We start from the raw sequence: 26,650 nt of genomic DNA, 5'->3' as shown, positions 1-26,650 counted from the left end.
ATGTCCCAAGATAAACTATCTCGTTATTACTCTTATATTAATCCAATATGTGACAGATGTCATTCCGAGATAGCTTCTTTAACCCACATGTTTTGGTCATGTCCCTTGTTGGAGAAATATTGGAACGATATTTTTGATATTATTTCAACGGTCCTAAATATAGACTTGCAACCTCATCCAATTACTGCTATCTTTGGACTACCAATGATAGACTTAAATAATTTAACCTCTTAATCACGAAGGATGATTGCATTTCTTACTTTAATGGCTAGAAGGTCCATTTTGTTGAATTGGAAAGAGATTAACCCTCTTTAGGTATTTCATTGGTTTTCACAAACTATGGTGTGTTTGAATTTGGGGAAAATTAGAAGTGCAGTTTATGACCCTTCCATTAAGTTTGAAAAAACTTGGAGGCCATTCATTCAGCATTTTCATTTGATGTAATTTGATCATTTCCAAACTTGTTTTATCTCTCTGTACTGTTGTTGGAGGGGAATGGAGTCATCGACACTAAGGTTTTCTTCTTTTCCATTTTTAAGTTGTTAGTTTTGCCCAAGTCTTTTAGTTTAGTTGATTAATTTTGTTTTTCTTTGGGGATGGGGTTTGTTTTTTTTTTTTTGGTTTTTTTTTCATGATTTTTTTTCCAGTTTTTTTTTGATTTGTCTTATCCGTTGTCAGTTCTGCATGATTGGGAGCTTTGTTAGCTTACACTATTTGATTTTACAATTACTTTTCTTAAGTGTAACAATATATCTCCTACTATTTGTATTATTGCTATGTTTTGCTTCTATATTTCGAAATTAATAAAAGATTGAATAAGAAAGATGATGCCCTTCCTCATGGACTCAGACATACTGCCGGTCAGAAGCATAGCGTTGTACACTTCCAGCAGGTCTAGGCCCATCCAGTTCCACAGAGCCGAGTACAACTCAGCCGGTAAGCCGTCGCTTCCGGGAGTTACCCGACCCAAGGGAACGGATGGAGCCTATCAGATCGTCCAGGGTCAGTGGCTGATCCAGACTCTCCCGCTTGCCGTCGTCTAAGACCTGCATGATAGACGACAGGAAGTTGCGGGAGGCTGTGGGTTCTGTGGCCTTTTCGTCGTACAGACCGGCATAGAAGGACTTGCAGATCCTCAGTATGTCGGTCTGCGAGGACGCGACTGAGCCGTCCTCTTCCTTAAGGTTGTGGATCACAGAGCTCCCCCTGTGCACCTTTTGGAAGAAGAAACGTGAGCACGTCTCGTCCTGCTCCACGGTTTGGACCTTTGATCGGAAGATGATCTTGGAGGATTCGGCGACGAGGTGCTGGGCTTGCCGGCCCGTCACCTCTCGCAATTCCTCCCTGACATCCACCTCCTTCGACTGCAGAAGAAGTTGCTGCAACTCTGTCTGGAGTTTACGCAGATCCCTCTGCTCCTGCCTTGCCTTCTGGATACCCTTGCGGATGAAGAACCTCTTAATGTTCTCCTTGGTTGCTTCCCACCAGTGAACCGGGGAATCAAAGAAGTCTTTCAAGGTTCTCCAACCTGTGTACTCCCTCTCTAGTTCCTCGATGTTCTCTGGGGTCAGGAGCTTTACATTCAGCTTCCAAGCCTCCCTGTCTGCCTCCTGGTCCTCCCGTAAGAGACAGGTGGCTCTCAGAAGGCAGTGGTCAAAGAAGAACACCGGCGTGACGTCGGTGGACCTGACCGTGAGGGACTCTGACAGGAAGGGGAAGTCGATCCGGGAGCGGGCTGAGCCGTCCGATCGTGTCCAGGTGGCTTGTGGCTGTGCTCCACCCGTGGGGTTGCCAAAGGCGTCGCGCAGCTTGGCTATCTTCACCGTTTCCCTCAGGAGTCTAGAGGGACTGTCCAGCCTGCCGTCAGCGCTGCCGGATCCTCCAGCCGCATCAATGGTGCAGTTGAAGTCTCCGCCAGAACGACCGGCTGGGACGTCGTACATCGTGACGTGTACGCACTTTAATAATAAATTTAATTCGACTTTGCTCCAGCAGAGTTGCATTTTGAACAACACACATAAAAGTTGCTGAGATCTCTTACTATCTCTTCTTTCAGTTAGTCCTGACGAAGGGTCTCGGCCCAAAACGTCGACTGTACCTCTTCCTAAAGAAGCTGCCTGGCCTGCTGCGTTCACCAGCAACTTTTATGTGTGTTACTTGAAATTCCAGCATCTGCAGATTTCCACGTGTTTGCGTTTTGAGCCTGCCCTGCCTGTAGTACCGGTTGCCAGCAGCAGGTGGCGATGCCGCGCCGTGAAACTGCACTGATCTACAATCTAACACGTCCAAAACTTTGGAGGAACTCAGCAGGTCGGACAGCATTCGTGGAAACGAACAGTCAACGTTTCGGGCCGAGACCCTTCGTCAGGACTGATTTTCAGGCTGCTCCCCATCCCATCCTCACTTTGAAAGCGGCACTGTCATAAACTGAATCTTCTCACATCGATCAGCTGGATTGGCGAGATCCTGAATTCAGGGCATTAATAAAGATGAACTGCCGGCTTACAAGACAGCAGAACATTAGATCGGACAAATTTCCCAACTTCCACACCCATCTTCACTTTCCACACGGGCACGTAATCAAACCTCGCCAATCCCCCACTGGTCCACACACAGACACTGATCCTTTAGGATATCTTTCTATCCCCAGTTTTAGTTCTGCTCTGAATGTGATTCTAAAATCCTCCATGACAAACCTTTACAAATCAAAGAAACTGCTGGTGAAGGTGCACTTCTCTATGCGGCCACCAGGTGGGGGAATTGCCCCAGTTACTCGCTCTCACACTCTGCTTTCACCCATTCGGGACGGAATGTACCAGCAGATGCTCAGTGCATGTCTGTAAGGCTGGAGTGCAGAATACTTAGTTCATGAGAATAAAACAGTTCCCAGCTTAAATTGCGCTATATTACGGAAGCCCTCCAGTCACGGTAACACTCTCATGGAGAGGCGACTTTTCCAAATTAGTGATACCTTGAGTCTCTGCACCCTGAGATGCCGATCTGAGCCAAGGAGCTACGGTGAGGGTCGGGCCTTCGTTGGCATTGGAGATGGTCCAGAGAAGGTTCACGAGAATGATCCAGAAATGAAAAGGTTAATGTATGAGGTGTGTAAGATGGCCCAAGCCCTGTTCACGCTGGAGATGATCAGGATGAGGGTGGGGGAGGTGTTATCTCAGTGAAACTAGCAAATATTGAAAGACCCAGATAGAGTGGCTGTGGAGAGGATGTTTCCAATAGTGGGAGAGTCTATGAACAGAGGACACAGCCCCGGAATAGAGGCAACAGAGATCAGGGGAAATTTCCCGAGTCAGACGGTGGTGAAACTCTGGAACTCATTTCCACAGACTGTCATGGAGTCCGAGTCACTGAGTATATTTAAGGTGGAGATGAATAGGTTCCTGGTTAGCCAAGACATCAAAGATTATGGGGAGAAGGCAGCAGAATGGGGTTGAGATTAAAAATCAATCGGCCATATTGGAAATGCTGAGCTACACGACGGGCCGATTGGCCTGCTTCTGTCACTCCATATTACGGTCCAATTGAGACTCTTTTTTCCTTTCCACACCCTTTTCCAACATAATCACTGCCTGACACTCTGCTCTGTGGGGTATTCCACCCTGAGACTCTGCACCGTGGGGTATCCCGCCCTGAGACTCTGCACCGTGGGGTACTTTACCCTGAGACTCTGCACCGTGGGGTATTCCACCCTGACACTCTGCTCTGTGGGGTATTCCGCCCTGAGACTCTGCACCGTGGGGTTCACCACCCTGAGACTCTGCACCGTGGGGTCCTCCACCCTGAGACTCTGCACCGTGGGGTATTCCACCCTGAGACTCTGCACCGTGGGGCTCACCACCCTGAGACTCTGCACCGTGGGGTTCTCCACCCTGAGACTCTGCACCGTGGGGTATTCCACCCTGAGACTCTGCACCGTGGGGTTCACCACCCTGAGACTCTGCACCGTGGGGTTCTCCACCCTGAGACTCTGCACCGTGGGGTTCACCACCCTGAGACTCTGCACCGTGGGGTTCTCCACCCTGAGACTCTGCACCGTGGGGTATTCCACCCTGAGACTCTGCACCGTGGGGTTCTCCACCCTGAGACTCTGCACCGTGGGGTTTTCCACCCTGAGACTCTGCACCGTGGGGTTCACCACCCTGAGACTCTGCACTGTGGGGTACTTCACCCTGAGACTCTGCACCGTGGGGTACTCCACCTTGAGACTCTGCACCGTGGGGTATTCCACCCTGGGACTCTGCACCGTGGGGTATTCCACCCTGAGACTCTGCACTGTGGGGTACTTCACCCTGAGATTCTGCACCGTGGGGTTCACCACCCTGAGACTCTTCACCGTGGGGTTCACCACCCTGAGACTCTGCACCGTGGGGTTCACCACCCTGAGACTCTTCACCGTGGGGTATTCCACCCTGAGACTCTGCACCGTGGGGTACTCCACCCTGAGACTCTGCACTGTGGGGTACTTCACCCTGAGATTCTGCACCGTGGGGTACTCCACCCTGAGACTCTGCACCGTGGGGTACTCCACCCTGAGACTCTGCACCGTGGGGTTCACCACCCTGAGACACTGCACCGTGGGATACGCCACCCTGAGACTCTGCACCGTGGGGTATTCCACCCTGAGACACTGCACCGTGGGGTTCACCACCCTGAGACTCTGCACCATGGGGTTCACCACCCTGAGACTCTGCACCGTGGGGTACTCCACCCTGAGACTCTGCACCGTGGGGTTCTCCACCCTGAGACTCTGCACCGTGGGGTATTCCACCCTGAGACTCTGCACCGTGGGGTTCACCACCCTGAGACTCTGCACCGTGGGGTTCTCCACCCTGAGACTCTGCACCGTGGTAATGCTGGTTGGAAGTCTACACTGTGAGGTACAACACCCCAAGTCTCTGCACATGGGGTACTGCTGATTGGGAGTCTACACTGTGGATTACTTCACCTTGCCACGCAGTGCCAGTGAGGGACCAGCCTTTGTGCATTGTTCTGACTGCTTATTTCCAGGCTGCACCATCCCTTCCTGACTCTACCCAACTACACTAACCCTAAAATTAGAAGTTACATTTTCATCAGGGGGACCCAGGAGCTACTCGTAGATGAGAATGTCAGCAAACTTCGTCAAGGAGGTCATTCGAAGTTAATTAGTGCAGAAGGGTAGCCGCATTTTTAAAATGGAAACCGAAAGAGGAAACTGCAGCTGCTGGAAATCTGAAATAAAATCAGAAACTGTTGGAAACACTTAGTAGGCCAGGTAGCCTCTGTGGAGGGGGAGGGGGGGGACCAAGCTAATGCTTTAGGCCAATGCCAGTTTTTACTGGAATTACTGATTGCGTTTTGTTTTCTCATCAAAATGTGTGTGAAGAAACAAATCTCGGTGGAAACTGGCCAAAGTATTACCAGCACCTGCCGAACCCCATCAAGGCACATCGACAGAAAGGGAGCTGGAAAAGGGCTGATAACTTCATGAAGGATCCCACCCTCCCTGTTGATGGACATTTGCTCCACACTCTCACCAGGGAGGAGGCACGTAGCATCCACGCCCGGACAGCTAGACCCAAAAATAGTTACTTTCCCCAAGCAGTAAGTCTGATCAACCCCTCCACACCCCATCCACCACTACATCATCATTTCCTGTCGGTCACTTTCTGCCTGTGGTCACTTTATGGACACACAATCAATCTGTGTCGATAAGCTATCCCATGTAGTTACATTGATTGTGATGTTTTATTATTATTGTGGTGTTTATCTCATTGTGGGTTGTTCTGGTGCTGTATTGGATCCAGACTAACAGTCGTTTCATTCTCATTTATACTTGTGCACCAGAAATGTCTTTAAACACTTAAATCTTTATGCTGGTTATGTGGTTTTTTCAGAAAACTTTCCGTGTGTTTCCACGTGAACAGATAGGAACTGAAGGATGACTGAGCGGTGCGTGGGGTCAGCGAGTTAGGCCGGCGGGAAGAATTTAAAAGGAGAACATTTTTTCTTCAGCGGTTTGATCGAGGCACAACTGCACAGGCGCATGGACGTCAACGAGTTAAACCGCTGTGAAGAATTTAAAAAGAAGACAGCTTTATAGAGCGGGTGCCGGTGTAGAGGGAGTCAGAGAAGGAGGGCTTTAGCTCAACAGGTCCTCGGTGATAACAGGTCGATGCGAGGCAAGTTACTTGTGAAGAATCGCAATAGTAAGTATGTCTGTGAGGCCGGAGTTCTTTACTGGGTGGTAGATGTCGGAAGTCCGGGAGACTCCCAGGCTCCCGGACGGCCACATCTGCACCAGGTGTGTCGGGCTGCAGCTCCTTGGGGACGGGGTTAGGGAACTCCAGATGCAGCTCGATGACCTTCGTCTAGTCAAGGAGAGTGAGGATGTGATAGAGAGGATATCTAGGCAGGTAGTCTCTCCGGGGCCTGGGGAGACATATAAGTGGGTATCCCGACGGGAATCTGATGTTCCGCTGTCACGCAAACATTTGGCAGTCAAGTGGATCTTGGAATCGCTTTATATCACCAGCGATCACTGATCAGAGTTCGATTCCCGACACTGTCTGTCAGGAGTTTGTACGTTCCACCTGTGACCATGTTGGTTTCCTCTGGTTGGGACCGTTTTCTCCCATTGGATTATGGGCAGATTCCGATGTTTGGTGTCTTCAACAGCTTGGGATCACCGACGGGAACAGAAGTACAATACAGGGTCGAGAGAGAGAGAGAGAGAGAGAGAGAGAAAGAAAGAGAGAGAGACAGGGAGAGAGAGAGAACTCCAGAAGCCACCTCCCTGAAGAACAGGGATATCACTGTGGATACTGTGAGGGGACGGGGCGTGGGATGACCGAGCAGTAGAAAGTGACAGCGGTCAGGTCTCTGGCACTGAGTCTGGCTCTGTGACTCTGAAGGAAAGGAGGGGGGAATGGTGAGCTGTGGTGATGGGGATTCATTAGTTCGGGGAACAGAAAGGACGTTCCGTGCTCAAGAATAAGATTCCCGGATGGTTTGTGGCCTCCCAAGTCCCAGGGCACGGAGATCTCAGAGCAAGTCCCGAGTGTTGTTAAATGGGAGGGTGAACAGCCAGACATCGTGGTCCGTGTAGGTACCAATGACACAGGTAGGAAGAGTGACGAGTTTCTGTGAAGTGAGTTCAGGGAGTTCGGTGCTGAGTTAAAGGACAGGACCCAGGGTTCTGATCCCAGGATTGCCACCCATACCACCTGCTGGAGAGGCCAGAAGTAGGAAGATCAGACAGTTTCACGCCTGGCCAAGGAGCTGGTGTAGGAAGGAGGCCTTCAGATTTCAATGTTTAAAGTACATTTATTATCAAAGTATGCCTACCTTATGGAACCATGAGGTTTGTCTCCTTACAGGCAGCCACAGAACAAAAACACAACAGAACACATTTTAGAAAAAGACATTGAACACCCAATGTGCAGAGAGAGAGAGAACAAATCATGCAGACAACAATAGTATTATTTACGAGTGATGAGGCTCTGCACAGGGAGTTAGCTGATGAGTTAAAGGGCAGGAGCTCCAGTGTTGTGATCTCAGTATTGCTACACATGCCACGTGCTCGTGAGGCCAGAACTAGGGAGATTATGCAGTTTAATACGTGGCTAAGAAGTCGCTGTAGGAAGGAGGGCATAGATTTTTGGATCATTGGGCTCTCTTCCAGGGAATGTGGGACCTGTACAGAAGGGATGGTTTGCACGTGAACTGGAGGGGGAATAACATCCTGGCAGGAAGGTTTGTTAATGCTGTACTGTGGGGTTTAAACTAGAGTTGCGGGGGAATGGGAACCAGAGTGCCAGAACAGTTCGTGGAGAGGTTGTGGAGGCAGATGTTGGTAAGAGCTCAAAGTTGGGAATGAGAGGTTGAGCACTGTGCGCCCAGTGCGCTGAGTTGTCTCTATTTCAATGCAAGAAGTGTCAGAGGAAAGGCAGATGACAGTGCTGAAGATGAGGTCGCTGGTTCACAAACAGAGGCAATGTATAGTGAGGAGAGGCTGTTGATAAGGCAAAACTAAAATCAACTGGATGAGTTGTCATGTAAAAGGCGGACAAAATTGAAAAGGATACAAGACTGAAAGTGTCATATTTCAATGTGTGCAGTATACGGAATAAAGCAGATGAACTTGTAGCACAGTTACAGATTGGCAGGAATAATGTTGTTGGCATCACTGAATCACGGCTGAAAGAAGATTATAGCTTGGAGCTGAATGTGTAAGGATAAATATTGGACAGACAGGAAGGCAGAGGGGGTGGGGTCACTCTGTCGTTAATAAAAACTGACATCAAATCATTAGAAGGAGGTGACATGGTGTAGGAAGGTGTTGAATCAGTGTGGAAAGAGCTAAGGAATGGCAAGAGTAAAAAGACCCTGATGGGAGCTGTATTCAAACCCCCAAACAGTAGTAAGGATATAGTCTATGAATCACAAAAAGAGTCTGAAAAAGCATGTCAAAAGGGTAATATTACAATCGTCAAAGGAGTTTCAATATGCAGGTATATTGGTGTTGGATTCCAGGAGGGAAATTGCTAGAGTGCCAGTGAGATGATTTTTTTTACAGCAGCTCATGGTTGGGATCAGTAATTCTGGATTGGGTGTAGGGCACTGAAGCAGAATTGATGTGAGAGCTTCAGATAAAGTGATCATAATATGATCGAATTCACCCTGAAATCTGAGAAGGAGCTAAAGTCAGATTTATCAGTAAAAGCCAAAGAGAGGGTATAATAGTGAGAAAAGTGGGAAGAGTATGAAAGCGAGCAGAGTTTAAAAGGTGATGGTTATTTCTTCAGCGGTTTGAATGAGGTGCAACTGCGCAGGTGCGAGGAGGTCGGCCAGTGAGAACAGCAGGAAGAGTCTAACAAGAAGACAGCTTTACAGAGTGGGCGTCATATTAGAGGGAGACAGATTAGCAAGGCTTTTGACCAACGGGGCTCCGGCGATAAAGTTCCGAGGTGAGGTAGGTTATCTGTTTAGAATACAGCAAGTATTGTGTGAGTCTGGTTTTCTGTGCTTGGTGTCAGATGTGGGAGATCCCGGACACTCCCAGCCTCCTGGACGGCCACATTTACACCAGGTACGTCGAGCTGCAGCTCCTTGGGGATCGGGAAACGGAACTGGAGGTGCAGCTCGATGACCTTCGTCTCGTCAGGGACAGTGAGGGAAACTGGTCCAGGAGCCCGATGGCTGCATGCCGTAACCACGCCGTGAGTTCAGTGCTGAGGAGAGTGTCGATGGTTGTAACTTGTTACAGACAGCGGCAGGAATTGAACCCCGGTCACTGCCACTGTAAAGCATTAACACTAACCACCATGCTACCATGCTCCCCGTACTAAAATCATTCTATACTCTAAAATCAGCTCGTTGAGAGGATTCAGAGGGTGATAGTGGAGGTTTGAGTTTCAGACTGGAAGCCTGTACCACTGCGATCAGTTCCGGGTCATTGTTGTTACTCGTGTCCTATATATTAATGATGAGAGTGAGAATGCAGATCGTCTGATTAGTAAGTTTGCAGATGACACCAAATCAGCTGCACATCATCAATTAGTCTGAGAGTTGATTCTGAAGTTCAAAGCCCAAATGGTCTTTGGGAAGTCCGGAAGTTGCAACTGGATGGCCAACTGCTGGACAGGAGGCCCAGAGGCCTGTCCTGTAGTTGTAGGGATTTGCGTGTGAGAGGGTGAATAGGAGAGCAACAAGGGGCTTGTTTTCCTATTGTTGTTTGTTGTGTAGTGTTGTCTTTGTGGTCTGTGTAGCTTTACTGAACATTGTGGACACGCAAATACCATGTTGGTGCTGGAATTTGTGGTGACACTTGCGGGCTGCCCCCAGCACATCCTGGGGTTGTGTTGGTTGTTAACACGAACAATGCATTTCACTGTGTGTTGTCTTGTAAATGTGATAAATAAATCTCAATCTGAATCTGAAAAAAATCTTCAGATCTCAGTCTGAAACGTTGACTCATTATTCCTCTCCGTGGATGCTGCCTGACCTGCTGAATTCCTCCAGCATTTTGTGTGTGTTGCTCTGGATTTCCAGCCTCATCAGAATTTCTGATGACTCTGATCCAACTGCTATTCCAAAATCCCGAACCCCCCCCCCCCCACCCAAACCATACACCACCAGGGCAAATATCCTCTCAGCATTTAACCTGTCAGGTCAACACAGCATCTGAAATGTTTCAACAAAGATTTCCTCTCAAATTCAAGTTTATTGTCATCTGACTGTCCATATATAGAACCGAATGACACAACATTTCTCCAGACCACATGCACCCACAAAGCATGTATCACACACGGAACATAAAACGGCACATATTACCATAAATAAGGTAATACAATATAATTAAAATGTGCGTAGGCAGTGGAGAAGCGCCCAGTGGGCCCGGAGGCACAGGAGTTGGTGGAATGCTCACCTTCCTCTCACTTCTGCTTTAACCATTCCTCCCCATCTCTAATTCTGTCCCGTTCCTCCTCCAGTTAAATCCTCATTCCCAAATCCCAGTAGAAGCTTCACCGGTACACTGGTCCATTGGAGAGACTGATGGCGGGAGAGCTGCATTGCACTGGTTACGGGGAGGTCTAGGCCGAGGCCGAGGCCGAGGCTGCGGGGTGGCCTGTGGCAGTCGCTCAGGGGAGGAGACGCTGAGGCGGTGCTGCCCTCCTGTGTTCGCTTATTGCTGTCCTACCCTGTGGTGTTCACTTTTGCTGCCCTCCGGCCAGAGAGGGAACCATCTCTGGCTTCTCCTGCTAAGCCAGTGTTGATCGAATTTCTTACTTCATCCTGAATGCGTTCTAATTAAACTGTGGATCTCATTATCCCGTTGGCCCTTGTTTCTCCATCTGAATTCAGCCTCCATTATCTCACTGACGTCTAACTTGTACCATATTCCATCCCTATAAAGCAGCTTTCAAATACTTCCTTGCAACAGTTTTAATTTCTTTGGGTCAAACGTTTTTCATTGCAGTCTCTTGTCAGTCAGAGCGTTGAGCACAAGCCAAGGTTACACATCAAATAACACATAATGCACAATCAAAACTCCGTTAACAAGGATATTTGGGAAACCTGTAAGATGAATCACCCTCTCTGGTCGGGTCAGCCAGAAAGTTCAAACATTCAAAGTAAATGCATTAACAAAGTCTGTCTGTGTCACCAAATTCTATCCTAACCTGAGATTTATGTTCTTGCGGGCATTCACTGTATGTACACGGAAACACAATAGAATGAAAATCCACACAAAGCCTGGTAAACAACCGATGCATTGTGAAAATAATAAATGAATAAATAAATAATCCTGAGCGCATGAGTTGTCGAGTCATTGAAAGTGAGTCCAGAGGTTGTGGAATCGGTTCAGCGCCGAGGTGAGTTCATTCCATTGCCGTTTGTAACCAGACGGTGGCGATAGCGAGCGGCCCAACGATCTGTGCAGATTCACGGTGCAGGATCGCCACCTGCTGCTGGACACTGGTACTGCAGGAAGAGTCGGAACAAAATGTTGCAGGCAGGAGATTGTGCAGTGTGACGGTGGAAAAGGGATTCGCGTAGAGAGAAATCCCTATAGTTAACTGATGTTCGGCTGTTGTGTGAACATTTATGATAGTTGGACACTGTAACCTGGCGGTAGTGCAATCGCTTTACCGATTGTCTGTAAGGTATTTGTTCCCGTTACCGTGGGGAGTTCCTCTGTGTGCACCGGTTTCCTCCCATATTCCGACCACGGATGAGAGACAAGCTCAGTTCTTGGCGACTGCGGATTTTTTAGCGAAACTAAACAAAACAAAAGAGGTGGTTGTTGACTTCAGGAGGATACGGAGCGACCACTCTCTGCTGAACATCGACGACTCCCCCGTAGAGAGCGTTAAGAGCACCAAATTTCTTGGTGTTGACCTGGCGGAGAATCTCACTTGGTCCCTCAACACCAGCTCCATAGCAAAGAAAGCCCAGCAGCGTCTCTACTTTCTGCGAAGGCTGAGAAAAGTCCATCTCCCACTCCCCATCATCACCACATTCTACAGAGGACCGAAGCATTCGGGCTCTCACGACCAGACTATGTAACAGTTTCTTCCCCCAAGCCATCAGACTCCTCAATACCCAGAGCCTGGACTGACACCAACCTACTGCCCGATACTGTGCATATTGTCTTGTTTATTATTTATTGTAATGCCTGCACTGTTTTGTGCACTTTATGCAGTCCTGGGTAGGTCTGTAGTCTAGGGTAGTTTTTGTGTTGTTTTACATAATTCAGTGTAGTTTTTGTACTGTTCATGTAGCACCATGGTCCTGAAAAACCTCTCATTTTTACTGTGTACTGTACGAGCAGTTAAGGTCGAAATGACAATAAAAAGTGACTTGACTTGAAAAAAAACTCAGGGGACTGGGGCCTCAAGCCGCGGGGTCGCTTGCGGCTGCGTAGTGCATTTGTGGCGACTGAAGATTTAAAATGGACTGAGTAGTTTGGACTATATAAATATATATTTGTCTGCTTCTGTTTTTACTAGTATCTTATATGTGCTTGCATATGGGAGAACTGGGCCTCAAAGCCACGGATTCGTCCAGCAGGAGTCGGGCATCGGGCGAGGACTGAGGCTCAAAGCTATGATGTCGCCTCGCGGGCGTCGGAGGCCAGGCGACAGATGATATCCATAAGACGACAAGACGGAGGAGCAGGATTAGCCCATTTAACCCATCGAGTCTGATACACCAGTCCATCCTGACTGATCCCGAATCTCACTCAACCGCACACACCTGTCTTCTCGCCATATCCTTTGATGCCCTGACCGATCAAGAAACTATCTATTTCCGTCTTAAATATCCCCACGGACTTGGCCTCAACCACAGTCTCTGGCAGAGTATTCCACAGATTTACTACTGTGGCTAAAAAAAGATCCTCTTTGCCCTTTTTCAAAAGGGTTCCCCTCAATTTTGAGGCTGTGCCCCCTAGTTCTGGATACCCCGACCATAGGAAACATCCTCTCAACATCCACCCTATCTCAGCCTTTCAACATTCCGTAGATTTCAATGAGATTCCCCCGCCCCACCTTGCATTCTTCTAAGTTCCAGTGAGTTCAGGCCTAAAGCTGCCAAACGCTCCTCATATGTTAACACCTTCATTCCCGGAATCTTCCTGGTGAACCTCCTCTGGACTCTCTCCAATGACAACACATCCTTTCTGAGATAAGGGGCCCGTTACGTCAAGTGCAGCCTGACTAGAGTCTTATAAAGGCTGAACATTACTCCTTGTTTTTATCTTCTATTTTCCTTGAAATTAATGTCTGCATTGCATTTGCATTCTTTACCACAGATTCAGCCTGTAAAATTACCTTCTGGCAGTCTGACACGAGGACCCCAAAGTCTGTTTCCAACTCTGATGTTTAAATTTTCTCCCTATTTAGATAATAGTCTGCACCTTTTTTCCTTTTACCAAAACGTATTATCATACATTTTCCAACACTGTATTCCAACTGCCATTTTTCTGCTATTTGTCCAAGTCCTGCTGCAATCGCATTGCTTTCACTACATACCCCTCCACCTATCTTTGCATCATCTGTAAATTTTGCCACAAAGCCATCAATTCTAGTATCTAAATCGTTGCCAATGCGAAAAGTAGCGGTCTCAATACTGACCCCTGTTACGAACCCATAGGTTTCGTTTACTGTGGACTGTCACTTTAAGAGCGCCTGAGTGAGGCGGGACTATGACGTCAGTCACAGGCTGCTGCGAACCTAAACTCATAAACAGAGAGACAGAGAGACAGAGAGAGAGAGACAGAGAGAGAGAGAGAGAGAGAGAGAGAGAGAGAAAGAGAAAGAGAAAGAGAAAGAGAAAGAGAAAGAGAAAGAAAGAAAGAGAGAGAGAGAGAGAGAGACTGAGACTGACTGACTCTGGGGAAGCCGGTAGCTTCAGCTTCTCACAGCTGGGGCTTGGAACTCTCTTGTGCCCACAAGGGTGGGTTAAACATCGGCGCGGAGTGCATAACGAATGTGTGACTGTCACTGTTTGGGAGTATCTTGTGGGACCACTTTTGTAGCCCTTGCCTGGGTATGTTGTGTGGTAACCACTGGAAGACGATATTCCCGTGACGGGTCACTTTCCGTGATGATTCGGATGTGGATTTGGAACGGCAGGACGGACAAGATCTGCGGGCACTGTTATCTCGTTTTACCATCATGGAATCTGTGGAATACTTCGTACTTACCTTGTCTCTGCGTTTCACCGTGGATTACAATTATCTCTCTCCCATCATTTATCACGTGGATTACTGAACTTTCCTACTGTACCATCTCAAGACTCTAAACCTTGTTCCACTAAGCTCAATGGTTCGTGAGTTATATTTACAGACATATAGACACATAACACTGCTAACTTTTGTTTAACTTAGTTAAGTTAGTATATTATAAGTAGTTACTAATAAAGATAGTGGTTTTCACATCAAAACCGGACTCAGTGTAAAATCTCTTGCTACTGGTTTGTTTCAAAACGTTACAGTTCGTAACACCCCCAAGGAACACCACAATTCACTGACAGGCAACCAGAAAAAGCCCCTTTTATTCCCACTCTCTGCCTCCTGCCTGTCAGCCATTCTGCTATCCATGCCAGTATATTTCCAGTAACGCCGTCGGATTTTATCTTGTTAGCAGCCTCATGTGCGGCATGCCAGAATCAAGTGATTCTTGAAAGATCATAACCAACGCATCTGCTCTCACTTCAGCAACCTCTTTGAGAACTCTGGGATATAGTCCATCTGGCCAAGGGGACTTATATTCAGGACCTTCACCGATCAGAGGAGAGAAGCACAAACCAGGATTCCGGGGGGAGAGAGAGGAAAATGGTTGGTCGGTGAGAATTTTCTTGATGTAGAGGTTAGGAGAGACAATTCCATCCATACTCACGTTAATTGTCCAATAACTTCATCTGTTGATAGAATACTGACCTTAATAAACAGTATTTAACATTATTGTTCAGAAATTGATTTAAATGGATGACTCTACACGGACTGTAGCAGCTGGAGTCGCTCACTTCGCTCTTTTCAAGGACAGTCGGTGGGCAGTAAATGTTGGTGCTGAAGTCGACGCCCACATTCCGTAAACAATGAATTCTTGCCCCTGTTTTTATACTTTGACAATAAATTTACCCTACAATGATGCCCCTTGAACCGGTGTGGATGACGTCACTCTCAGCTCTGAACTGATTCCACCAGCTTTCCAGCACTCCAGCGTTTATTTATTATTTGTATCTCTGACTGGACGTCTGTGACTAGTGATGTGGCCCAGGGATCGGTGCTGGGTCCATTGTTGTTCGTCTTCAATATCAACGATCTGCATGATAGTGTGGTAACCAGAGTCATCAGATTGGAGCACAGTGGACAGCGAGGAAGAATATCAAAGGTTACAGCGAGATCTGGTCCAGCTGGAAAAAATAGACTGAAAATGGCAGATGTAATTTAATGGAAATAAGTGAGGTGTTGCACAGGCACCACACACAAAATGCTGGAGGAACTCAGCAGGCCGGATATGTCGACTGTACTCTTTTCCATACATGCTGCCTGGCCTGTTCAGTTCCTCCAGCATTTTGTGTGTGTAACTGGGAATTACAGGGTGAATGTTAGTGCACTGAGTGTCGTATAACAGAGGGATCTGGGAATACAGATCCAGAATTCCCTGAAAGTGGCATCTCAGGTACAAAGGTCATAAAGAAAGCGTTTGGCACAGTGTCCTTTTATATATCAAAGTACCCTTTGAGTTCTGGTGTTGGGATATTATGTTGAAGTTGCATAAGATGTTGGTGAGGCCTAATTTGGAGTATTTTCTGACCTCTTGGTCATCTACCTGCAGGAAAGGTATCAATAAGATCTAAAGAATACAGTGAAAATTTACAAGGATATGCCAGGACGTGAGGACCTAAGCCACTGGGAAAGGTTGAATAGGTGAGGACAATTCCCTGGAGCTCAGGTGCACGAGGACCGATTTGATAGAGATCTACACAATTATGAGTGGAACAGTGTATATCGGGTAAATACATGCAGAGTTCTCTACTCTGTTTGGATGGGACGACAACTGCAGTTCACAGGTTAAGGGTGAAGGGTGAAACATGTCAGGGGAAGCTGGAGTGTTTACTGAGAGAGTGGGGCGAGCGCGGAACGAGCTGCCTGTGGAAGTGGTTCGATTTCAAAATCTAAGTTTGGGTAAGTTCATGCATGGGAAGGGTATGGTGGACTATTATCCAGGTGCAGATCAGTGAGACTCGGCAGAATAACAGCGCGCACAGACTAGATGGGCCGAAGGGTCAGTTTCTCTGCTGTAGTGCTCTGTGATTCGATGACTATTTACAGAAACTGTTCTTTTACACATTGTATTTGTCTATCTATAACAAACAAATTACCCAAAATTCTATTGTATTTACTTATTTCGCCGTAAACGCTGACAAGAAAATGAATTTCAAGGTGATACATCGTGACGTCTGCGCACTTTGATAATAAATTGACCGGTCCTGCAGAGTCGCGGCATTTCGAGCCTGCCGTTCCTGCAGTACCGCTTCATAGCAGCAGGCGGCGATCCTGCGCCGTGAAACTGCACCGATACTGTATCGAAACCATAGAAAAACTACAGCACAGAAACAGGCCTTTTTCAGTGGAAAAAGCCTGCTTGCATTCACTGTATCTATACTCATAATAATTTTATATACCTCTATCAAATCTCCCCTCATTCTTCTACGTTCCAAGGAATAAAGTCCAAAACCTATTCAACCTTTCTCTGTAACTGAGTTTCTCAAGTCCCGGCAACATCCTTGTAAACCTTCTCTGCACTCTTTCTACCTTATTTCTATCCTTCCTGTAATTTGGTGACCAAAACTGAACACAATACTCCAGATTCGGCCTCACCAATGCCTTAGACAACCTCATCATAACATTCCAGCTCTTATACCCAGAACTTTGATTAATAAAAGCCAATGTACCAAAAGCTCTCTTTACCACCCGATCTACCTGTGACGCCACTTTTAAGGAATTTTGTATCTGTATTCCCAGATCCCTCTTTTCTACTGCACTCCTCAGTGCCTTACCATTTACCCCGTATGTTCTACCTTGGTTTGTCCTTCCAAAGTACAATACCTCACACTTGTCTGTATTAAGCTCCATCTGCCATTTTTTAGCCCATTTTCCCAGCTGGTCCAAATCCCTCTGCAGGCTCTGAAAACCTTCCTCACTGTCTACCGATACCAATATTTTAAATACATCTGCCAAGGCCCATGCAATTTCAACACTAGTCTCCTTCAAGGTCTGAGGGAATAGCCCTGTCAGCTCCTGGGGATTTATCCACTTTAATTTGCCTCAAGATAGCAAGCACCTCATCCTTTTCAATCTGTACAGTTTCCATGATCTCATTACTTGTTTCCCTTGATTCCATAGACTTCATGTTAGTTTCCCCAGTCAATACAGACGCAAAAAACCCATTTAAGATCTCCCCCATTTCTTTTCGTTCCGCACATAGCCGACCACTCTGATCTTCAAGAGGACCAATTTTATCCCTTACAATCATTTTACTCTTAATATACCTGTAAAAGCTCTTTGGATTATCCTTCACTTTGACTGCCAAGGCAACCTCATGTCTTCTTTAAGCACTCCTGATTTCCTTCTGAAGTATTTACTTGCAGTTTTTATACTCCTCAAGCACCTTATTTACTTCCTGTTTCCTATACATGTCATACAACTCTCTGGTCTTCTTTATCAGAGTTGCAATATCCCTTGAGGACCAAGGTTCCTTATTCCTCTTCACTTTGCCTTTAATCCTGACAGGAACATACAAGCTCTCCACTCTCAAAATTTCTCCTTTGAATGCTTCCTACTTACCGATCACATCCTTGCCAGAGAACAACCTGTCCAATCCACGCTTTTTAGATCCTTACTCATTTCTTCAAATTTGGCCTTCTTCCAGTTTAGAACCTCAACCCCAGGATCAGTTCTATCTTTATCCATGATCAAGTTGAAACTAATGGTATTATGATCACTGGACCAAAGTGTTCCCCTACACACACTTCCGTCACTTGTCCTAACTCGTTTCCTAACAGGAGATCTAATATTGCATCCTCTCTAGTTGGTACCTCTATATATTGATTTAGAAAACTTTCCTGAACACATTTTACAAACTCTAACCCATCTAGACCCCTGACAGTATGGGAGTCCCAATTAATATAAGGAAAATTAAAATCCCCTACCACCACAACTTTATGTTTCCTGCAGTTGTCTGCTATCTCTCTGCAGATAAGCTCCTCCAATTCTCGCTGACTACTGGGTGGTCTATAATACAAGCCCACCAATGTGTCCATACCTTTCCTGTTTCTCAGCTCCACCCATAAGGACTCAGTAGAAAAGCCCTCTAATCTGTCCTGCCTGAGCACTGCTGTAACATTTTCCCTGACAGGCAATACTGCCCCCCCCCCACACCCCCAGCTTTCATTCCTCTGCCTCTATCACATCTGAAACATCGGAATCCTGGAATATTAAGCTGCCAGTCCTGCCCCTCCTGTAGCCAAGTTTCACTAATTGCTATAACGTCGTAATTCCACGTGTCAATCCACGCCCTCAACTCGTCTGCCTTCCCCGCATTGAAATATATACACCTCAGAAGATTTTTACCATCACTCGCAACCTTTCTATCTGCGGCTTTGCTTGAACTTTTAACATCATTTATTTTCCCCCCAGCCCCACTGTCAGCTCTGGCACTCTGGTTCCCATCCCCCTGCAAATCTAGTTTAAAGCCTCCCCAATAGCACTAACAAATCTCCCGTTTTGAAACCATAGAAACCATAGAAACTACAGCACAGAAACAGGCCCTTTGGCCCTTCTTGGCTGTGCCGAACCATTTTCTGCCTAGTACCACTGACCAGCACACGGACCATATCCCTCCATACACCTCCCATCCATGTATCTGTCCAATTTATTCTTAAATGTTAAAAAAGAACCCGCATTTACCACCTCGTCTGGCAGCTCATTCCATACTCCCACCACTCTCTGTGTGAAGAAGCCCCCACTAATGTTCCCTTTAAACTTTTCCCCCCTCACCCTAAACCCATGTCCTCTGGTTTTTTTCTCCCCTTGCCTCAGTGGAAAAAGCCTGCTTGCATTCACTCTGTCTATACCCATCATAATTTTATATACCTCTATCAAATCTCCCCTCATTCTTCTACGCTGCAGGGAATAAAGTCCTAACCTATTCAACCTTTCTCTGTAACTGAGTTTCTCAAGTCTCGGCAACATCCTTGTAAACCTTCTCTGCACTCTTTCAACCTTATTTATATCCTTCCTGTAATTTAGTGACCAAAACTGAACACAATACTCCAGATTCGGCCTCACCAATGCCTTATACAACCTCATCATAACATTCCAGCTCTTATACTCAATACTTCGATTAATAAAGGCTAATGTACCAAAAGCTCTCTTTACGACCCTATCTACCTGTGACGACATCTTTAGAGAATTTTGTACCTGTATTCCCAGATCCCTCTGTTCCACTGCACTCCTCAGTGCCTTACCATTAACCCTGTATGTTCTACCTTGGTTTGTCCTTCCAACGTGCAATACCTCACACTTGTCGGTATTAAACTCCATCTGCCATTTTTAAGCCCATTTTTCCAGCTGGTCCAAGTCCCTCTGCAGACTCTAAAAACCTTCCTCACTGTCTACTGCACCTCCAATCTTTGTATCATCAGCAAACTTGCTGATCCAATTAACACATTATCATCCAGATCATTGATATAGATGACAAATAACAGTGGACCCAGCACTGATCCCTGTGGCACACCACTAGTCACAGGCCTCCACTCAGAGAAGCAATTCTCTACCACCACTCTCTGGCTCCTTCCATCGAGCCAATGTCTAATCCAATTTACCACCTCTCCATGTATACATAGCGACTGAATTTTCCTAACTAACCTCCCATGCGGGACCTTGTCAAAGGCCTTACTGAAGTCCATGCAGACAACATCCACTGCCTTCCCTTCATCCACTTTCCTGGTAACCTCCCCGAAAAACTCCCATAGATTGGTCAAACATGACCTACCACGCACAAAGCCATGTTGACTCTCCCTAATAAATCCCTGTCTATCCAAATGCTTGTAGACTCTGTCTCTTAGTACTCCCTCCAATAACTTACCTACTACCGACGTTAAACTCACCGGCCTATAATTTCCCGGATTACTTTTCGATCCTTTTTTAAACAACAGAAAAACATGAGCCACTCTCCAATCCTCCGGCACTTCACCCATAGACAGCGACATTTTAAATATTTCTGCCAGGGCCCCCGCAACTTCAACACTAGTCTCCTTCAAGGTCCGAGGGAACACTCTGTCAGGTCCCGGGGATTTATCGACTTTAATTTTCCTCAAGACAGCAAGCACCTCCTCCTTTTCAATCTGTACAGTTTCCATGGTCTCACTACTTGATTCCCTCAATTCCATAGATTTCATGCCAGCTTCCTTAGTAAATACAGATGCAAAAAACCTATTTAAGATCTCCCCCATTTCCTTTGGTTCCGCACAAAGCCAACCACTCTGATCTTCAAGAGGACCAATTTTATCCCTTACAATCCTTTTGCTCTTCATTTACTTGTAAAAGCTCTTTGGATTATCCTTCACTTTGACTGCCAAGGCAACCTCATGTCTTCTTTTAGCCCTCCTGATTTCTTTCTTAAGTATTTTCTTGCACTTCTTATACTCCTCAAGCACCTGATTTACTCCCTGTTTCCTATACATTTCATACAACTCCCTCTTCTTCTTTATCAGAGTTGCAATCTCCCTTGAGAACCAAGGTTCCTTATTCCTATTCAATATGCCTTTAATCCTGACAGGAACAGACAAACTCTGCACTCTCAAAATTTCCCCTTTGAAGGCTTCCCACCTACCAATCACATCCTTGCCAGAGAACAACCTGTCCCAATCCACACTTTTTAGATCCTTTCTCATTTCTTCAAATTTGGCCTTCTTCCAGTTCAGAACCTCAACCCTAGGACCAGATCTATCCTTGTCCATGATCAAATTGAAACTAATGGTGTTATGATCACTGGAACCAAAGTGCTCCCCTACACAGACTTCTGTCACTTGCCCTAATTCGTTTCCTAACAGGAGATCCAATATTGCATCCCCTCTAGTTGGTCCCTCTATATATTTATTTAGAAAACTTTCCTGAACACATTTTACAAACTCGAAACCATCTAGACCCCTAACAGTATGGGAATTGTCGCCAAACAATTGATACTAGAACGTAGAATCATCACAGCGATATTTGATTCTGCGCTACCCGTTCCCTGGATCTACCGGCTGTTCATCATCCTCATCCTCACAGTGATCGCGGCACTGCAATGAAGAGAACTTTCTCACATTAATCAGCTGGATTGGCGGAGTCCTGAATTCAGGACATTCACAAAGGTGAACCATGGTTTTACAGATTGTAGAACATCAGATGGGACAAAAAGCGGATGTTGGAAAAATCAGTAAACTTCCCACTTTCCACACCCATCTTCACCTTAAGCACAGGCACGTAATCAGACCTCGCCAATCACCCTTGGCTCCACACACAGACACCGATCCTGAAGCGGACCTTTCTATCCCCAGTTATAGTTTTGATTCAAATCCTCCATGACTCACCTTTACAAATCTGAGAGGCTGCCGGAGAAGGTGCATTTCCCTGTGCGGCCAGCAGGTGGGGGAATTGCTCCAGTTATTCTGCCTTCACCCTGTCGGGACGGAGTGCGTCAACAGATGCCAGGTACACACTCGCTGCTCCCCACTGTCCAGCAGGAGTTGTGGAGAATTACTCTCCTTGTTCTCAGTGTGGGAATGTCAATACCGGGAGTAAACACTGCTCGGGGAGAAGGGTCTGCACTGCGCAGGCGCGTGACGTAGCGCGCCAAGGTTTAAAAGCAGACCTCCATATACAGCGGCCATCGTCGGAGTGGACTGAGTCAGAGTGGGACGGCTTTGGCTCAACAGGCTTCAGTGAGAACAGGCAGAGGCCAGGGTAGGTTCCGGTAAGTTTTTTGTTCAGATTGTTTAGAGTAGAGAGAATGCCAGGCAGGATGTCGGAATGCTCCTCTTGCAGGATGTGGGAAGTCAGAGAGCCCTCCAGTGTCCCTGACAATGACACCTGCAAGAAGTGCATCCAGCTGCAGCTCCTAACAAACCGCGTTAGGGAACTGGAGCAGGAGCTGGATGACCTGCGGATCATTCGGGAGAATGAGGAGATTATAGATCGTAGCTACATGGAGGTATTTACGCCAAAGGAGCAGAGCACAAGAAATTGGGTCACTGTCAGGCGAGGGAAGAGGAAAGGGCAGGCAGAGCAGGGTTCCCCTGTGGCCATTCCCCTCAACAACAAGTATACCGCATTGGATACTGTTGGGGGGGATGACTTACCTGGGATAAACTGCAGTAGCCGGATCTCTGGCACTGGGTCTGGCTCTGCAGTGCAGCAGGGAGGGTGGAAGAAGAGGAGAGCGGTAGTGATAGGGGACTCGATAGTTAGAGGTGCAGGTAGGAGGTTCTGTGGTCGTGACAGAGAATCCAGGATGGTTTGTTGCCTCCCAGGTGCCAGGGTCAAGGATGTCTCTGATCGATTGCATGACATTCTGAAGTGGGAGGGTGACCAGCCAGATGTCGTGGTGCACATCGGTACCAATGACATAGCAAGGAAGAGTGAGGAGATCCTGGACAGTGAGTATAGAGAGCTTGGTAGGAAGTTGAAAAGCAGGACCTCAAGGGTGGTAATCTCAGTATTGCTACCTGTGCTAGGTGCCAGTGAGGTAGGAATAGGATGCTCTGGAGGAGGAACAAGTGGCTGAGGAACTGGTGTAGGGGGCAGGGTTTCAGATTTCAGGATCATTGGGACCTCTTCTGGGGCAGGTGGGACCTGTACAAGAGAGACCGGTTACACTTCAACGACAGGGGGACCAATATACTTTCAGGGAGGTTTGATAGTGCTATTGGGGAGGCTTTAAACTAGATTTGCAGGGGATGGGAACCAGAGTGCCAGAGCTGACAGTGTGGCTGGGGTGAAAATAAATGATGTTGAAAGTTTAAGCAAACCTGCTGATAGAAAGGTTGTGAGTGGTGGTAAAAATCTTCTGAGGTGTATATATTTCAATGCTAGGAGTATTGCGGGGAAGGCGGATGAGTTGAGGGTGTGGATTGACACGCGGAATTATGATGTTATAGCAATTAGTGAAACTTGGCTACAGGAGGGGCAGGACTGGCAGCTTAATATTCCAGAGTTCCGATGTTTCAGATGTGACCGAGGCAGAGGAATGAAAGGTGGGGGAGTAGCATTGCTTGTTAGCGAAAATATTACAGCAGTGCTCACGCAGGACAGATTAGAGGGCTTGTCTACTGAGTCCTTATGGGTGGAGCTGAGAAACAGGAAAGGTATGACCACATTAGTGGGATTGTATTACAGACCACCCAATAGTCAACGAGACTTGGAAGAGCAAATCTGCAGAGAGATAGCAGGCAACTGCAGGAAACATAAAGTTGTGGTGGTAGGGGATTTTAATTTTCCATACATTGATTGGGACTCCCATACTGTTAGGGGTCTAGATGGTTTAGAGTTTGTAAAATGTGTTCAGGAAAGTTTTCTAAATCAATATATAGAGGGACCAACTAGAGGGGATGCAATATTGGATCTCCTGTTAGGAAACGAGTTAGGGCAAGTGACGGAAGTCTGTGCAAGGGAGCACTTTGATCCAGTGATCATAACACCATTAGTTTCAATTTGATTATGGACAAGGATAGATCTGGTCCTAGGGTTGAGGTTCTGAACTGGAAGAAGGCCAAATTTGAAGAAATGAGAAAGGATCTAAAAAACGTGGATTGGGACAGGTTGTTCTCTGGCAAAGATTGATTGGTAGGTGGGAAGCCTTCAAAGGGGAAATTTTGAGAGTGCAGAGTTTGTATGTTCCTGTCAGGATTAAAGGCAAATTGAATAGGAATAAGGAACCTTGGTTCTCAAGGGATATTGCAACTCTGATAAAGAAGAAGAGGGAGTTGTATGAAATGTAAAGGAAACAGGGAGTAAATCAGGTGCTTGAGGAGTATAAGAAGTGCAAGAAAATACTTAAGAAAGTAATCAGGAGGGCTAAAAGAAGACATGAGGTTGCCTTGGCAGTCAAAGTGAAGGATAATCCAAAGAGCTTTTACAAGTATATTAAGGGCAAAAGGATTGTAAGGGATAAAATTGGTCCTCTTGAAGATCAGAGTGGTCGGCTATGTGCGGAACCAAAGGAAATGGTGGAGATCTTAAATAAGTTTTTTGCATCTGTATTTACTAAGGAAACTGGCATGAAGTCTTTGGAATTGAGGGAATCAAGTAGTGAGATTATGGAAACTGTACAGATTGAAAAGGAGGAGGTGCTTGCTGTCTTGAGGAAAATTAAAGTGGATAAATCTCCGGGACCTGACAGAGTGTTCCCTCGGACCTTGAAGGAGACTAGTGTTGAAATTGCGGGGGCCCTGGCAGAAATATTTAAAATGTCGCTGTCTACGGGTGAGGTGTCGGAGGATTGGAGAGTGGCTCATGTTGTTCCGTTGTTTAAAAAAGGATCAAAAAGTAATCTGGGAAATTATAGGCTGGTGAGTTTAACATCGGTAGTAGGTAAATTATTGGAGGAGGTACTAAGAGACAGAATCTACAAGCATTTGGATAGACAGGGATTTTTTAGGGAGAGTCAACATGGCTTTGTGCGTGGTAGGTCATGTTTGACCAATCTGTTTGAGTTTTTCGAGGAGGTTACCAGGAAAGTGGATGAAAGGAAGGCAGTGGATATTGAAGGCATGGAGAGGTGTTAAATTGGATTAGACGTTGGCTCAATGGAAGAAGCCAAAGAGTGGTGGTAGAGAATTGCTTCTCTGAGTGGAGGCCTGTGACTAGTGGTGTGCCACAGGGATCAGTGCTGGGTCAATTGTTATTTGTCATCTATATCAATGATCGGGATGATAATGTGGTAAATTGGATCAGCAAATTTGCTGATGATACAAAGATTGGAGGTGTAGTTGACAGTGAGGATGGTTTTCAGAGCCTGCAGAGGGACTTGGACCAGCTGGAAAAATGGGCTGAAAAATGGCAGATGGATTTTAATACAGACAAGTGTGAGGTATTGCACATTGGAAGGACAAACCAAGGTAGAACATACAGGGTTAATGGTAAGGCACTGAGGAGTGCAGTAGAACAGAGGGATCTGGGAATACAGATACAAAATTCCCTAAAAGTGGTGTCACAAGTAGATAGGGTTGGAAAGAGAGCTTTTGGTACATTGGCCTTTATTAATCAAAGTATTGAGTATAAGAGCTGGAATGTTATGATGAGGTTGTATAAGGCACTGGTGAGGCCAAATCTGGAGTATGGTGTTCAGTTTTGGTCACCAAATTACAGGAAGGATATAAATAAGGTTGAAAGAGTGCAGAGAAGTTTTACAAGGATGTTGCCAGGACTTGAGAAACTCAGTTACAGAGAAAGGTTGAATAGGTTAGGACTTTATTCCCTGGAGCGTAGAAGAATGAGGGGTGATTTGATAGAGGTATATAAAATTATGATGGGTATAGATAGAGTGAATGCAAGCAGGCTTTTTCCACTGAGGCAAGGGGAGAAAAAAAACAGAGGACATGGGTTAAGGGTGAGGGGGGAAAAGTTTAAAGGGAACATTAGGGGGGCTTCTTCACAGAGCGTGGAGGGAGTATGGAATGAGCTGCCAGATGAGGTGGTAAATGTGGGTTCTTTTTTAACATTTAAGAATAAATTGGACAGATACATGGATGGGAGGTGTGTGGATGGTCCGTGTGCAAGTCAGTGGGACTAGGCAGAAAATGGTTTGGCACAGCCAAGAAGGGCCAAAAGGCCTGTTTCTGTGCTGTACTTTCTATGGTTTCTATGGTGAGAGGAGAGGTTTAGAGGAGATTGATGAGGTACACAGAGAATGGTCGGTGCCTGTAACGTGCTGTCAGGGGAGGTGGTGGAAACAGATACAACAAACAACATTTCAGTGACATTTACACAGACACATGAACAGACATGGAATGGAGGGTTGTGGACCAGGTACAAGCAGATGGGATGGGATTGAATTGGCACAATGTTCAGCACAGACTTATGGGCCAAATGGCTTTTCCTGTGTTGTATTGTTCAATGTTCTATGTTCAGCAGTGTGTACGCAGTAGTCAACAACAACTGGTATTTAGGTACAGTCACTGTGTAAATGCAGTAAAGTGTCCCGGGTGCTTACACAGACGTGTTTCTCACTGGATACAAATACAATGAATACAACAAACTCTGCATACTGTTACATGCATTGGGGACAGTGGACTGAATACAGTCAACACGGGGTACAGAGGATGCTCTACACAGAGTGCATTGGTTACCACTCCCCTGTGTAATCCAACAGACTGAAGAACAAAAAATTAATAAAAGACAGAAAGATCAATTTGTGTTTCATGAAAGTAAGAAACAGGACAAGAAGTGGCCATTCGTCCCCTTTCACCTGTTCTACTCTTCACTCAGAACTTGGCTGATCATTGACCTCTGTGCCAATTTCTTGCAGCATCCCACCTTCGCTGTGCCCTTTAAATCCAGAAATCTTTTGTAGAGAATTCCACTGCACACTGGGAGAGG

At 46.4% G+C, this 26,650-nt stretch overlaps 1 protein-coding gene across 1 annotated transcript in view; it reads left to right on the top strand.

Moving 5' to 3' along the window:
- The first annotated feature begins 4,682 nt into the window (after nt 1–4,682).
- Nucleotides 4,683–26,650, top strand: part of LOC140198487 (butyrophilin subfamily 3 member A1-like) — a 45,060-nt gene continuing 23,092 nt past the window's right edge. The window contains exons 1-2 of the mRNA XM_072259574.1: nt 4,683–4,865; nt 9,036–9,134. Coding sequence (XP_072115675.1) covers nt 4,683–4,865; nt 9,036–9,134 — 282 coding nt within the window. The remainder of the gene's footprint in view (nt 4,866–9,035; nt 9,135–26,650) is intronic.

This window comes from Mobula birostris, chromosome 5 (assembly GCF_030028105.1).
Source record: "Mobula birostris isolate sMobBir1 chromosome 5, sMobBir1.hap1, whole genome shotgun sequence".
NCBI lineage: Eukaryota > Metazoa > Chordata > Chondrichthyes > Myliobatiformes > Myliobatidae > Mobula > Mobula birostris.
This window is presented reverse-complemented; position numbering and strand designations above follow the sequence as displayed.